The sequence below is a fragment of the Oncorhynchus masou genome, unplaced genomic scaffold (assembly GCF_036934945.1).
Source record: "Oncorhynchus masou masou isolate Uvic2021 unplaced genomic scaffold, UVic_Omas_1.1 unplaced_scaffold_6598, whole genome shotgun sequence".
In the NCBI taxonomy this organism is placed as follows: Eukaryota; Metazoa; Chordata; class Actinopteri; order Salmoniformes; family Salmonidae; genus Oncorhynchus; species Oncorhynchus masou.
The window spans coordinates 1-16,890 of NW_027013040.1; the positions used below are offsets into that span (position 1 = coordinate 1).

A 16,890-nucleotide genomic window follows, 5' to 3' on the forward strand; every position below is an offset into this window, starting at 1 on the left:
ATCCTGGGTTCATGACATGTACCAGCCTTATGGATCCTGGGTTCATGACAGGGGGTACCAGCCTTATGGATCCTGGGTTCATGACAGGGGGTACCAGCCTTATGGATCCTGGGTTCATGGGCCTTATGGATCCTTCATGACATGGATCGTACCAGCCTTATGGATCCTGGGTTCATGACAGGGGGTACCAGCCTTATGGGTCCCAGCCTTATGGGTCCTGGGTTCATGACATATCGTACCAGCCTTATGGATCCTGGGTTCATGTACCACTTATGGATCCTGGGTTCATGACAGGGGGTACCAGCCTTATGGATCCTGGGTTCATGACAGCCTTATGGATCCTGGGTTCATGACATGACATCGTACCAGCCTTCTGGATCCTGGGTTCATGACATATCAGGGGGGTACCAGCCTTATGGATCCTGGGTTCATGACATATCGTACCAGCCTTATGGATCCTGGGTTCATGACAGGGGTACCAGCCTTATGGATCCTGGGTTCATGACATATCGTACCAGCCTTATGGATCCTGGGTTCATGACATATCGTACCAGCCTTATGGATCCTGGGTTCATGACATATCGTACCAGCCTTATGGATCCTGGGTTCATGACATGGGGTACCAGCCTTATGGGTCTGGGTTCATGACATATCGTACCAGCCTTATGGATCCTGGGTTCATGGGTACCAGCCTTATGGATCCTGGGTTCATGACATATCGTACCAGCCTTATGGATCCTGGGTTCATGACAGGGGGTACCAGCCTTATGGATCCTGGGTTCATGACATGGGGGTACCAGCCTTATGGATCCTTATGGATCCTGGGTTCATGACAGGGGGTACCAGCCTTATGGATCCTGGGTTCGTGACATATTGTACCAGCCTTATGGATCCTGGGTTCATGACAGGGGGTACCAGCCTTATGGATCCTGGGTTCATGACTTATGGACATCGTACCAGCCTTATGGATCCTGGGTTCATGACATATCGTGGACCAGCCTTATGGATCCTGGGTTCATGACAGGGGGTACCAGCCTTATGGATCCTGGGTTCATGACACATCGTACCAGCCTTATGGATCCTGGGTTCATGACAGGGGGTACCAGCCTTATGGATCCTGGGTTCATGACATATCGTACCAGTCTTATGGATCCTGGGTTCTGTCAGGATTTGGCCAGGGTTGTTCCGTGTTTTGGTCAGTAGATGCCCCCATTGTGCTTTTTGTCCTTATGTTTTTTCCCTTGATCCCCATTAATTATTTGCACCTGTGCCTCGTTTCCTCTTATTGTATTTAAACCCTTAGTTTCCCTCAGTTCTGTGCTCTGTGTTTGTATGTTAGCACCCTGCCCTAGTGTTCTGTGTACTCTTGTCGATTCCGGGTGACGCTCTTGTGGTATTCTGTTTTTTTGTTTTTGTTTATTTTTTGTGAGTTTCTTTTGAGGCCTTTTTGTGCTTTTCCTACCACCTTTTGGATTTGCCATTTTTTGTATTTAAGGATTTTTTCTTTATTAAATACACCGTCTTAAGTACTGCTGTGTCTGCCTCATCTTCTGGGTTCTGCTGTCTATTCGTGGCTCAGTTGGTTAAGTGACTGTTTCTCACTCCGGAGACCCAGGTTCGAAACCGGGTCCTGACAGAAACAAAGAGCCAAAAATGAACCCAGAGGCAGCCAGTTCCCAGGACCTTTTTGCCACGCTGTCCCACCACCAGGAGACTGTCCAACGCCACGAAGCCGCCCTGGTTCAGCAAGAGGCCTTAATGGCTAGGCATTCTCATCTTCTGTCGGAGATGCTGACTTCCATTAAGCAAATATCTGATCGACTTACCCCGGCAACAGTTCCCGTCCCAGTACCTCAGGTTCACGTACCCATGGCAGTTAACCCCCTGGCTGAACCTCGTCTTCCACCTCCCCAACGGTTCTCAGGTGATCCAAGTGCTTGTAAAGGGTTTCTCACTCAATGTTCTCTCTCCTTTGAGCTGCAACCCTCGTCGTTTCCCACCGACCGGTCTAAGATCGCATATATCATCAACATGCTGTCGGAAAAAGCCCTGGCCTGGGCTACTGCTGTGTGGGATGCCCATAGTTCCTGCTGTGCCAGCTACTCTGCCTTTGCTGAGGAATTCAAACGAGTGTTTCAAGGCCCAAGCAGTGGTTCTGACTCAGCCAAACAGCTCCTGACTCTCCATCAAGGTTGGCGCAGCGTGACGGACTATGCCATCCAGTTCCGCACGGTGGCAGCAGCGAGTGGCTGGAACAACGAGGCGCTCACGGTGTGCTTTCTGAAAGGCCTTTCCGACACTATCCAAGATGAACTGGCCACTCGGGAACCACCGGACAATCTCGAGTCCCTGATCAAGTTGGCCTCACGCATTGACCAGCGTCTGAGAGAGAGAGAACTCAACCGTAGACCTCTAGCCCCTATCAGTCCCAGCTCCGAGTCCCCACCTTTATCATCGCTGGCTCCACCGGAACCCATGCAGATTGGACGCATCTCCCAGGCTGAGAGAGACCGCCGAATGAGGGAGCGACGCTGTCTATATTGCGGCAAACCGGGCCATTTCCGTTCCACGTGTCCCGGGCTCCAGGGAAACACTCTGTCCCGTACAGACCGGGGGAAACTGTAACGGGAAACATAACCTCCTCCCATCCGTCCAACTCCCGTCTGCTCATTCCAGTCACCCTCTCCTGGGACAACCACAAGCTTCACCTTCAAGCCTTGGTAGACTCTGGAGCCGCAGGTAACTTCATGGATGGTGTCTGGGCGAAGGAGAATGGCGTTCCCTCTGAACCTCTAAGTGACCCCATGAGGGTTACTACATTGGATGGAAGCCCTTTGGGATCTGGACTTGTCACTCATGTCACTACCTCCTTGCGACTTTCAGTTTCACAACACCAGGAATTGATGAACTTTCATTTAATCTCCTGTTCCGAGTTCCCTCTCGTCCTTGGATACCCCTGGCTTCACAGCCATAACCCTCACGTCGACTGGTCTGTGGGCACTATCAAGCAGTGGGGTCCTACGTGCCAAGCTACTTGTATTTTCCAGAATTCCCCGAGTTCTACTCCCGAGTCTTTAGAATCCATCGACCTGACCCGAGTTCCCGAGTGTTACCATGACCTCAAACTGGTGTTTAGCAAACAGAAGGCCACCATGCTACCACCCCATAGACCTTACGATTGCCCCATCGACCTGTTTCCGGGCACTTGCCCCCCCAGGGGTCGGATCTTTTCCCTATCTCCACCCGAACGAGCTGCTATGGATACCTACATCAAGGACGCTCTGGAAGCAGGCCTCATGCGTCCATCCACCTCCCCGGCGGGAGCAGGGTTTTTCTTTGTGGCCAAGAAAGACGGTGGATTACGTCCTTGCATCGACTACCGGGGACTCAATGCCATAACCGTCTGTAACCGTTACCCGCTACCCCTTATGGCCACAGCCTTCGAGCTGCTCCAGGAAGCAGTTGTTTTCACTAAGCTTGACCTGTGGAACGCATACCATCTTGTGCGGATCAGACCTGGTGACGAGTGGAAGACCGCTTTCAACACGCCTACTGGTCACTATGAATACTTGGTGATGCCCTTCGGCCTGACCAACGCCCCAGCGGTGTTCCAAGCGCTCATAAACGATGTGCTTAGGGATATGCTTAACATATTTGTGTTCGTTTACTTGGATGACATCCTCATCTTTTCGAGCTCCCTTCAAGAACACACTAAGCATGTCAGACAAGTACTCAAACGCCTCCTAGACAGCCATCTGTACGTTAAGCCGGAAAAATGTGAATTCCATTCATCCCGAGTACAATTCCTGGGATTTGTAGTGGAACCCGGTCGAGTCCAAATGGACCCTAGGAAGGTAGGGGCGGTAGCGGATTGGCCCACCCCCAAATCCGTTAAGGATGTTCAGCGTTTCCTGGGCTTCACAAACTTTTACCGCAAGTTCATCAAGAACTTCAGTTTGGTGGCAGCTCCTCTCTCAGCTTTAACCAAAGGTGGCAATGCAAGGTTTTTTTTTGGAAGAGAAGCTGAGACGGCCTTCCAAGGACTCAAGCAGCGCGTCCTCTCTGCTCCCATCCTGATACTACCGACTACGGATGAACCATTTGTGGTGGAGGTAGACGCATCAGAGGTTGGTGTTGGAGCTGTCCTGTCTCAGAGGGGTGAAGACAAGAAGCTTCATCCGTGCGCTTTCTTCTCACACCGGCTTACCCCGACTGAGAGGAACTACGATGTGGGGGATCGTGAACTTCTAGCGGTTAAGATGGCATTGAAGGAATGGAGACACTGGCTCGAGGGGGCTTCTCACCCGTTTCAAGTGCTTACGGACCACAAAAATCTGGAGTATATCCAGCAGGCGAAGCGATTGAACTCTAGACAAGCTAGATGGTCTCTTTTCTTCAATCGATTCCAGTTTATCCTCACCTATCGGCCCGGGTCGAAGAATCTCAAACCGGATGCCCTGTCCCGAGTCTACGCTCCTGCCATTCGAGATGACACGGACATGCCTGTCCTTCCTGCTGCTAAGATTGTGGCTCCGATCTCGTGGCAAGTTGAGGATACCGTGAGACGTGCTCAAGCTAGCGAACCGGACCCTAAAGGAGGCCCTGCCAATCGGTTGTTTGTCCCCAAGGCAGTGAGGACTCAGGTCCTTCTGTGGGGGCACTCCTCTCGCCTCACCTGTCATCCGGGCGTAGGTCGCACCTTGGAGTTCATCCAACGTAAGTTCTGGTGGCCTACCATAAGAGAAGACGTTGCCACTTTCGTCAATGCCTGCCCCGTGTGCTGCCAGGGCAAATCTTCTCACCTCCGCCCTCAAGGACTCCTTCACCCTTTACCTGTTCCCCACAGACCCTGGTCCCATATCTCATTGGACTTTATTACTGGACTTCCTCCATCCCATGGCAATACTACTATCCTAGTCATAATCGACAGGTTTTCAAAGGCGGCCAGGTTCGTCCCTCTGACTAAGTTACCTTCTGCCAAGGAAACGGCTGAGTTGGTAATTAATCATGTGTTCCGAGTCTTCGGCATTCCTCAAGATGTGGTTTCTGACAGAGGTCCCCAGTTCGCCTCAAGGTTTTGGAAGGCCTTCTGCCAACTCATGGGGGCTTCTGCCAGTCTATCTTCAGGGTACCATCCGGAGTCCAACGGCCAAACAGAGAGGATGAATCAAGAGCTGGAAACCACCCTCCGATGTATGACTCGTGACAACCCGTCCACATGGTCATCCTTTATTGTTTGGGCCGAATACGCGCACAACACCTTGCGCTCCTCCTCCACTGGTATGTCCCCGCACGAGTGTCAGTTTGGCTATGCTCCTCCATTGTTCCCGGACCAGGAGGCAGAAGTCAGAGTGCCTTCAGCCTTGAGGTTCGTCAGACGCTGTCGGCTTATGTGGAGGAAGACCCGTCTTAATCCGATGCGTTCCTCACAGAGGTATCAACAACAAGCCAACAGACGTCGCCGTCCCGGGCCTACCCTGCGCCCCGGCCAGAGAGTCTGGCTCTCCACAAGAGACTTACCTCTACGGGTGGAGTCTCGCAAGCTGTCCCAAAAATACATCGGTCCCTTCAAGGTTGCCAGGAGAGTTAACCCAGTTTCTTATCGCCTACACTTACCCAGATCCCTTAAGATTAATCCCACATTTCATGTTTCATTGTTAAAACCTGTTGTTTTTTCTCCCCTTGTCCCGGCAGACAGACCTCCCCCTCCGCCTCGTGTCATTGGAGGCCAGCCGGCTTATACCGTCCACCGGATACTGGATTCCCGCCGGGTGCAGCGGTCCTGGCAGTATCTGGTGGACTGGGAAGGCTACGGTCCTGAGGAGCGCTCCTGGGTTCCTGCCAAAGACATCCTGGACCCTGACCTCATTCGTCAGTTCAGGGTCCTCCACCCTGAGAGAGCTGGTAGGAACGTCAGGAGCCGTTCCTAGGGGGGGGGATTCTGTCAGGATTTGGCCAGGGTTGTTCCGGGTTTTGGTCAGTAGATGCCCCCATTGTGCTTTTTGTCCTTATGTTTTTTCCCTTGATCCCCATTAATTATTTGCACCTGTGCCTCGTTTCCTCTTATTGTATTTAAACCCTTAGTTTGCCTCAGTTCTGTGCTCTGTGTTTGTATGTTAGCACCCTGCCCTAGTGTTCTGTGTACTCTTGTCGATTCCGGGTGACGCTCTTGTGGTATTCTGTTTTTTTGTTTTTGTTTATTTTTTGTGAGTTTCTTTTGAGGCCTTTTTGTGCTTTTCCTACCACCTTTTGGATTTGCCATTTTTTGTATTTAAGGATTTTTTCTTTATTAAATACACCGTCTTAAGTACTGCTGTGTCTGCCTCATCTTCTGGGTTCTGCTGTCTATTCGTGGCTCAGTTGGTTAAGTGACTGTTTCTCACTCCGGAGACCCAGGTTCGAAACCGGGTCCTGACAGGTTCATGACATATCTTACCAGCCTTATGGATCCTGGGTTCATGACATATCGTACCAGCCTTATGGATCCTGGGTTCATGACATATCGTACCAGTCTTATGGATCCTGGGTTCATGACATATCGTACCAGCCTTATGGATCCTGGGTTCATGACATATCGTACCAGCCTTATGGATCCTGGGTTCATGACAGGGGTACCAGCCTTATGGATCCTGGGTTCATGACATATCGTACCAGCCTTATGGATCCTGGGTTCATGACATATCGTACCAGCCTTATGGGTCCTGGGTTCATGACATATCGTACCAGCCTTATGGATCCTGGGTTCATGACAGGGGGTACCAGCCTTATGGATCCTGGGTTCATGACAGGGGGTACCAGCCTTATGGGTCCTGGGTTCATGACATATCGTACCAGCCTTATGGATCCTGGGTTCATGACAGGGGGTACCAGCCTTATGGGTCCTGGGTTCATGACATATCGTACCAGCCTTATGGATCCTGGGTTCATGACATATTGTACCAGCCTTATGGATCCTGGGTTCATGACATATCGTACCAGCCTTATGGGTCTTGGGATCATGACAGGGGTACCAGCCTTATGGATCCTGGGTTCATGACACATCGTACCAGCCTTATGGATCCTGGGTTCATGACATGGGGTACCAGCCTACTCATTGACACCCACAGATTACAATTATAAAGAGTTCACACAAATATTACAATCGCGGCTCTTATTGCGGGACATTAACTGAGGGAAATCATTAATCATCAGCCTATAGTGGCCGTTGAACATTGATATTGCCATGTACAGGGCTCCCGAGTGGCACAGCGGTCTGAATTGTGAGGTGATTTCCCTCCGTTAGCAATAAGAGCTACGATGCTAATATTTGTGTAAACTCGTCAGAATTGTAATCTGTCACTACAGTCCCTGAAACGAATGCAGGTATGTATCCGAATGGGATTGGGAGACTCATAGGGCGGCGCACAATTGGCCCAGCATCGCCTGGGTTTGGCCGGTGTAGGGCGTCATTGTAAATAAGAATTTGTTATTAACTGACTTGCCTAGTTTAATAAAGGTTAAATGTTTTTTTTTTTTTTTTTCACTTATGGAAACTCATTGACACCCACATATTACAATTCTAAAGAGTTTACACAAATATTGGCAGGACTTTAACTGTGGGAAATCACCTCACAATTCAGCCTATAGTGCCTGTTGAACATTCATATTGCAATGTGCATGGCTCCCGAGTGGCACAGCGGTCTGAATTGTGAGGAGAGTTCCCACAGTTAATTTGTTCTTAACTGACTTGCCTAGTTTAATAAAGGTGAAAAATATATATATATATATTTTTTATGAACTTATGGAATTGTGAGGTGATTTCCTACAGTTAAAGTCCCATAATAAGAGCTACGAAGCTAATATTTGTGAAAACTCTTCACATTTCATGGACCCAAGATCCAGAGGTAACGCTGTACAGTGCAGTAGAAGTGTGCCCCAATGCAATTCTAATACAGCCACAGAGTGACTTCAACTATTTTTTTCAAATGATATGAACTACTTATTATCTTTGGTTTAATTCATATAACAACATTCTAACCCTGTTTAGCATTATCTAATCCAAATATGGCATTATTCCACCATTTTTGTTCCTTTTGCATCAGTTTCAGCATGAGACTTTTATTTTGAAGTCGAACTGCAAATTCCATTGTTGCTCATCCTTATTCTAGCTAGCATCACACAGGTGCTTTTCCGACGGGATACAATAACAACTTGTAACCTGCACTGTCTCTAACAGAGTAGAGAGAAGAGTAGCGGTCGTTATTCGAGATCTGCAGCGTCACAGAAGAACCACGCTAGAACCTGGACAGAAAAAACAACTCAAAATCTGTCAGACCATCGGAGAAGTGAACTCGAACGAGACTGAGAGAAAACGGAGCCTTTGTTTTCAGAAGCAGCAGGGAGCCGAACCGGAGGAAAGATGATGAGTTTTCTACCATACTTCTCCGCTGAGACTTGGACCCTCCTGGTCCTCCTCATCACCCTCATTGTAGTGTAAGGACTTACATAAATCAAATGTTATTTGTCACATTTATCGTAGTTAAACGGTGTAGACTAGCAGTGAAATGCTTAGTTAGGGGTCCTTTTCCAACAATGCAAGATAAGATATACATATTGTATAGTTCTCTAGAACATACTGATAGTTAACGTGTGTGTGTGTGTGTGTGTGTGTGTGTGTGTGTGTGTGTGTGTGTGTGTGTGTGTGTGTGTGTGTGTGTGTGTGTGTGTGTGTACAGGTACGGGTACTGGCCCTACGGTGTATTCACTAAGATGGGTATCCCTGGTCCCAAACCCCTACCTTACTTTGGCACAATGATGGAGTATAGAAAGGTTAGTACCCATTCAAAATAAATATCTCTCTCATATTTTAAACAATAGTGTTATTTCCCCCATGTAAAACAATACATTGAGAAGGAAAAAGTGGACTAGCTGGTTGTTTGTTGTTTGAACAATAGATAAATACAAGGTAATTTGAGACCTGATCAGTTTAGAAGTTCTGTTATTGACCCTGGGGACCATATAAATTAACAAACCCTCCTCAACCCTCACCTATTTCAGGTGTGTTATCTGTTCAGGTGTAAGACACAACTACGTGACCTCCTATGGCATGAATCAGCTGTTTCTTCTCTCTCTCTCTCTCTTTCTCTCTCTATCTGTCTCTGCAGGGTATCATTAACTTTGACACAGAGTGCTTTCAGAAGTATGGGAGAATCTGGGGGTGAGTTCAGTTGGCTGTACCGTACTAGGATGACTTACAACTGTACTATTCCTTACAATTCATCACCTGCTGGAGCTGTCATGTGACCATGAAGAATAGTAACCACGACCAGAATAATGTTTTCTATGTAGTTTTATAAGAGGTGGTTAAATGTGTCGGTTTTCCATGGTTACTTTCTAAATGTAATCCGTTACTATTTTTACCTCTCCAACATTACCCCAAACTCAGTACCAACATTACCCCAAACTCAGTACCGTAATCTGATTACATTCAGTTACTAGTTTACCTGTCCTACATTACCCCAAACTCAGTACCGTAATCTGATTACATTCAGTTACTAGCCTGACCTGTCCAACATTACCCCAAACTCAGTACCGTAATCTGATTACATTCAGTTACTCTTTCCATCTCTTTCTACTGTTAGGCTCTTTCCCGTTAAGAGGCAATACATTTACTTCATGGGTTGGTTATGTAGGCTTCTTCTAACCCATCTCTTTCTACTGTTAGGTTCTGAATGAACCTTGTAAAACTCACATACGATTAGTGAAGCTTAAATCAAGTTTATTCGCCCATCAGGGTCAATGCAGCTACATATTCACATCAGCACTGATAGTTAACCCTTTCTGCTACGCTGAGTCTCCTCCTACACATCTGAACAGACATACAGCCAATACAACCCTGTGTGTTTCTCCTCTGTGAAGGATCTATGATGGGAGGCAGCCTGTTCTGTGTATCATGTAGTTGTATATATAGTGGTTAAAGTCAGGTGTGTGTTTCTCCTCTGTGAAGGATCTATGATGAGAGGCAGTCTGTACCATGTTGGTGTATATATAGTGGTTAATGCCAGGTGTGTGTTTCTCCTCTGTGAAGGATCTATGATGGGAGACAGTCTGTACCATGTAGGTGTATATATAGTGGTTAAAGCCAGGTGTGTGTTTCTCCTCTGTGAAGGATCTATGATGGGAGGCAGCCTGTTCTGTGTATCATGGACAAAAGCATGATCAAGACCGTCCTGATTAAAGAGTGTTACAACATCTTCATCAACCGCAGGGTGAGACACACACACACACACACACACACACACACACACACACACACACACACACACACACACACACCCCTAATAATAATCTGAATAATTATAATCCTAACATTATGACTGATATTATTAATTCATTATTTGTGTCATTCATTATTCATACATTTTAAAGTAGTGTGAATATTGTGTAAATACTGTGATCCTTATTAAATCATATAATTAATACAACTGTTGTTTAAGAACATCATTCTGAATGGTGAGCTGTTTGATAATTAATACAACTGTCCTCCATGTTTTAGTGATTCTTAGTTATCATCTGAATGGTGAGCTGTTTGATAATTAATACAACTGTCCTCCATGTTGTAGTGATCCTTATTAAATCATATAATTAATACAACTGTCCTCCATGTTTTAGGACGTTTGTCTGAACGGTGACCTGTTTGATACAGTGCCTTGCGAAAGTATTCGGCCCCCTTGAACTTTGCGACCTTTTGCCACATTTCAGGCTTCAAACATAAAGATATAAAACTGTTTTTTTTTTGTGAAGAATCAACAACAAGTGGGACACAATCATGAAGTGGAACGACATTTATTGGATATTTCAAACTTTTTTAACAAGTCAAAAACTGAAAAATTGGGCGTGCAAAATTATTCAGCCCCTTTACTTTCAGTGCAGCAAACTCTCTCCAGAAGTTCAGTGAGGATCTCTGAATGATCCAATGTTGACCTAAATGACTAATGATGATAAATACAATCCACCTGTGTGTAATCAAGTCTCCGTATAAATGCACCTGTACTGTGATAGTCTCAGGGGGGCCGAATACTTTCGCAAGGCACTGTAAATAATACAAATGTCCTCCATGTTGTAGGATGTCTGTCTGAATGGTGAGATGTTTGATAATTAATACAACTGTCCTCCATGTTGTAGGATGTCTGTCTGAATGGTGGTCTGTTTGATAATTCATACAACTGTCCTCCATGTTGTAGGATGTCTGTCTGAATGGTGGTCTGTTTGATAATTAATACAACTGTCCTCCATGTTGTAGGATGTCTGTCTGAATGGTGGTCTGTTTGATAATTAATACAACTGTCCTCCATGTTGTAGGACTTCTGTCTGAATGGTGACCTGTTTGATAATTAATACAACTGTCCTCCATGTTTTAGGACTTCTGTCTGAATGGTGACCTGTTTGATAATTAATACAACTGTCCTCCATGTTGTAGGACTTCCATCTGAACGGTGAGATGTTTGATGCATTGTCCGTTGCCGAGGACGATACATGGAGACGGATCCGCAGTGTCCTCTCACCTTCCTTTACCTCTGGACGACTAAAGGAGGTAGAACCATCCCTCCAACTCTCCCTTTCTATGTTTTATCAACTTGAAAATAAGAATTTGTTCTTAACTGACTTGCCTAGTTAAATAAAGATAAAATAAATATACAGCAATGTCTGAATAGGATGAGCCTTGACTAGAAACAATAAAAAAATAAATAAAAGGAATAATAAAAGGATAAAATAAAAGGAAATAAATAAAAGGAAGGAAGAAGGTGTTCAGACCCATTGACTTTCAACATTTTGTTACATTAAATAAAATTCAAAAATGTATTAAATTATAATTTTTCCTCATCTATCTACACACAACACCCCATGATGACAAAAGCAAAAAAACGTTTTTAAGAAATGTTTGCGAATTTATTAAAAAAACAAAAAACAAATACCTGATTAACATAACTATTCAAAGGTGGAGTCATGCGTACTCTGAAACATGACCCGTTTGACCACCTGTTCCTCTTCCTGTTAAACCTGGATGTCAGCAGCACTTATGTGAAAGACATGACCACCTACTTCCTGCTTAACCCAGTTGTCAACAACACTAATGTGAAACACCGTTCGACTGACAACCCAAGTCAGCTTGCAGGCGCCCGGCCCTGTCACAAGGAGTCGCTAGAGCACGATAAGACAAGGTCCCGGACGGCGCTGGGACAATTGTGTGCCATCCTATGGGGTTCCGGTTGGGGTTCCGGTTGGTTCACAGTTGTGACACAGCCTGGGATCGAACACCAGGCTGTATTGTCGCTCTGCAGTGCTATTGACCGCTGCACCACCCAGGACCCCTGTCTTCTTCATATAGGACTAGAATTAGATGCTGATGGCTTTCACTTCTCTTCACAAAGATTTCATTCTTATTTGGGTCTAAATTAATAACTGCTATAGTCTACCACCATCCGAATGGTTATGGGTCTGAATTAATAACTGCTATAGTCTACTGCCATCTGAATGGTTATGGGTCTGAATTAATAACTGCTATAGTCTACCCTCATCTGAATGGTTATGGGTCTGAATGAATAACTGCTTGCCTCAGTTATTTGCCTCTGATCACCTTGGCTCACATGCCTGGTTGGTCTACTGTCCAGCCAATATCCCTTCATCAAATCCAGGGTGGCGATGAACTTGGCCTTTCCTAAGCGCTCCAAGAGTTCATCCACGCGGGGCATGTGATACGTGTCCAATGTACAGATGGCGTTCTCCCTCCTAAAGTTGTTGCAGAGTCTCATACTACCATCGGGTTTGGGAACCAGGACTATGGAACTGGACCACTCACTTGTAGATGGCTCGAACACCCTCATCCTCAGCATCTCCCTTACCTCGTTCTTAGCGATGACTCGGCGAGTCTCAGGAATCCTGTAAGGCCGGATATGCACCTTCTTACGGGGTTCAGTGTGGTTATGGTGAAACAGGACATCTGTTTGTCCTGGGAAGGGAGAAGACACCCTGCCGAATTGCATAATCAGCGTATCTAGCTGCCCCGACTGCTCCGGCAGGAGAGTTTGGCCACGGCCCGCCTGTGGAAGGGCCTCCTCTTTTCCTTTGCCCTCCAGCCCCTACTCTCTTCCATGGTACTTCTTCAACAGGTTTATATGAAAGAGGTGGACCTTCTTCCTTCTGTCAGGTTGCTTGATGAGGTAATTGACCGGTGAGACCCTTTCCATTACCTCGTAGGGGCCCCTCCACTGCGCCAGCAAGTGTGGTCGGCCGCGGGCACGAGCACCATCACTTTCTCTCCCACGGTGAACTCACGGGGTGTCGCTGATTTATCATAGGCCCAGCCTTGGGTCCGTTGAGCCTTCTCCATATGCTCCTTTACTTGCCACAATGCCGACAGGCGGTCTCTCATCATTGTAACATGTTCTGTCATGGACCGGAATGGGCATGGTTGGGCCTCCTAGGTCTCCTTGACTAAATCGAGGATCCCTAGACAGGGCCTGCCGTAGAGCAGTTCAAATGCGGAAAACCCAGTGGACGCCTGGAGTACTTCTCGCAGGGCGAACATTAAGTGGGGGAGAAGCATGTCCCAGTTTTTCACGTCTCGGGACACCACTCTTCTCAACATGCTTTTAATCATTTTGTTCAGGCATTCACACAACCCGTCTGTTTGAGGGTGGAATATGCTTGTGCGTATCATCAACCGGGACATGAACGGGGTTCCCTGATCGGTTAGGATTGTCTTGGGAAGGCCCATCCGAGAGAAAATCATGAAGGTCTGCACAACGCATCACCGGGAGCGAACTACCTGCCCTCCAGGACTCCTACACCACGCGATGTCACAGGAAGGCCATAAAGATCATCAAGGACAACAACCACCCGAGCCAATGCCTGTTCACCCCGCTATCATCCAGAAGGCGAGGTCAGTACAGGTGCATCAAAGCTGGGACCGAGAGACTGAAAAACAGCTTCTATCTCAAGGCCATTAGACTGTTAACAGCCACCACTAACATTGAGTGGCTGCCGCCAACACACTGACTCAACTCCAGCCACTTTAATGATGGGAATTGATGTAAAATATATCACTAGCCACTTTAAACAATGCTACTTAATATAATGTTTACATACCCTACATTATTTATCTCATATGTATACGTATATACTGTAATCTATATCATCTACTGCATCTTTATGTAATACATGTATCACTAGCCACTTTAAACAATGCCACTTTGTTTACATACTCATCTCATATGTATATACTGTACTCGATACCATCTACTGCATCTTGCCTATGCCGCTCTGTACCATCACTCATTCATATATATTTATGTACATATTCTTTATCCCTTTACACTTGTGTGTATAAGGTAGTAGTTTTGGAATTGTTAGCTAGATTACTCGTTGGTTATTACTGCATTGTCGGAACTAGAAGCACAAGCATTTCGCTACGCTCGCATTAACATCTGCTAACCATGTGTATGTGACAAATAAAATTTGATTTGATTTTGATTTGAACAATTCCTTGGAGATTCCCTTTGACGACATGTTACGAAAGGGTATGTCTCTGGGAACTTGGTAGCGTAATCTGTTCTCTGGCAGATTTTGGGAGGGGTCCCACAAGGTCCATAGCTATGCGTTCAAAGGCGGTCTCTATAATGGGGAGAGGAATCAAAGCACGCAGGTGTTGCCGTGGGGCTGTACGCTGACATTGATCACACTTCCTGCAATACCTGGCCTAATCCCAGGTGACACGGGGCCAATAGAACCTCAGGTGTTGCCGTGGGGCTGTCCCGTGCCAGGTGTCCTCCTAAGATGTGGGAATGTGCCAGCTGTAGGACAGTATCCCTGTATGGTCTCGACACCGTTAATAATTCCTTTTTTTCCCCCTTCGTTGCACGACCCAATATAAGAGGCCCCGCCTGATTGCATAGTAGGGAAGATCCGTCGACGTTTCTCCCGTCGATCACCTTCCTCATGGTATCCCGTAGCTCTGGGTCTCTATGCTGAGAGATGCCGAACTGTCCCATTAATTCTTGGGAGACGGGTGTGGAGGTTGTTCCCCATCCCCCCCAGGGTTGCCCGAGGAGAATACCTTCCATGTTCCCTCCTCGGATGGGGCTTCAAATTTATCGCTTAGCCCCTGGTTGCTCCTTCCTGTGTCTTATATAACCCTTCGCAGGTGTCTTCACCGGTGGTTTCCTGGAATAGCTGTCGGAGACGTTGTGTCGCTATTTCTTCCTCTGCTCCAGAGGACGAGGTTGAGGCTACGTTTCCTTGTAGGGCTACTACCTCGGGCTTGGATTTTTATTTTTTTTAGCTTTCCTGTCCCCCTTCGGTGGCCCTGCTCTTGCCGTGTGATAGAGAGACCTGATCCCCTTTTTCCTGTGTGTAACGCCATCTGCCAAAGCTCCTTATATAGGAGGCAGTCTCTCCCAGTCAAAAATGGCACCTTCAGCTGGGGTACTTTCCCTGCCCTGACGGTACACCTTCTTTGCGGTCTCCACCTAATGCCCGCATTCTCCACTGTATGTATGTATGTATGTATGTATGTATGTATGTATGTATGTATGTATGTATGTATGTATGTATGTATGTGTATATGTGTATATATATGTATATATGTGTGTGTGTATGTGTGTGTATATATATATATATGTGTATGTGTATGTATGTGTGTGTGTGTATATAAATGTGTGTGTATGTATGTATGTATGTATGTGTGTGTGTGTGTGTGTATATATGTGTGTGTGTATGTGTATATGTATGTATATATATATGTGTGTGTGTGTATATAAATGTGTGTGTATGTATGTATGTATGTATGTATGCATGAATGTATGTATGTATGTGTATGTATGTATATGTGTGTATGTGTGTATGTGTGTATGTGTGTATGTGTGTATGTATGTATGTATGTATGTATGTATGTATGTATGTATGTATGTATGTATGTATGTGTGTATATGTATGTGTGTATATGTATGTGTGTATATGTATGTATGTATGTATGTGTATGTATGTATGTATGGGTGTATGTGTATGTATATATATATATGTATGTATGTATGGGTGTATGTGTATGTATATATGTGTGTATGTTTGGTATCATAAAGCAGCACTCTGTTAACCTCTCTCTATCTATCTATCTCTCTCTCTCTGTTTCTCTCTGTCTCTATCTCTCTCAGTCTCTGTCTCTCTCTCCTCTAGATGTTTGGTATCATGAAGCAGCACTCTGTTAACTCTCTCTCTCTACCTCTCTACCTCTCTCTACCTCTCTACCTCTCTACCTCTCTCTACCTCTCTACCTCTCTACCTCTCTACCTCTCTACCTCCTCTAGATGTTTGGTATCATGAAGCAGCACTCTGCTAACCTGCTGAACGGAATGAAGAAGCAGGCAGATAAAGACCAGCCCATCGAAGTGAAGGAGTGAGTCCTGACCTCTGACCTCTGACCTCTAACCTCTACACCTTTCACCTTACACCCCTGAGTCTTCATTGTAATACACATACATAGATATTTAAATATTATAACATATTAATATATATATCATATACAGTGCCGTTCAAAAGTTTGGGGTCACTTAGAAATGTCCTTGTTTTTGAAAGAAAATCACATTTTTTTCACCATTTAAATAACGTCAAATTGATCAGAAATACAGTGTAGACATTGTTAATGTTGTAAATGACTATTGTAGGTGGAAACGGCTGATTCTTTATGGAATATCTACATAGGCGTACAGAGGCACATTATCAGCAACCATCACTCCTGTGTTACAATGGTACATTGTGTTAGCTAATCCAAGTTTTATCATTTTAAAAGGCTAATTGATCCTTAGAAAACCCTTCTGCAATTATGTTAGCACAGCTAAAGGCTAAGCTTGAGAGCAG

The 16,890-nt window shown here is 45.9% G+C and overlaps 1 protein-coding gene across 1 annotated transcript; it reads left to right on the forward strand.

Moving 5' to 3' along the window:
* Positions 1-8,176: 8,176 nt before the first annotated feature.
* On the forward strand, positions 8,177-16,433 carry LOC135536755 (cytochrome P450 3A27-like). The gene is made up of 6 exons (XM_064963000.1): positions 8,177-8,472; positions 8,715-8,808; positions 9,144-9,196; positions 10,148-10,247; positions 11,459-11,572; positions 16,341-16,433. The coding sequence occupies exons 1-6, from the start codon at positions 8,399-8,401 to the stop codon at positions 16,431-16,433; spliced, it is 528 nt and encodes a 175-aa protein (XP_064819072.1). The 5' UTR covers positions 8,177-8,398.
* The last annotated feature ends 457 nt before the right edge of the window (positions 16,434-16,890 follow it).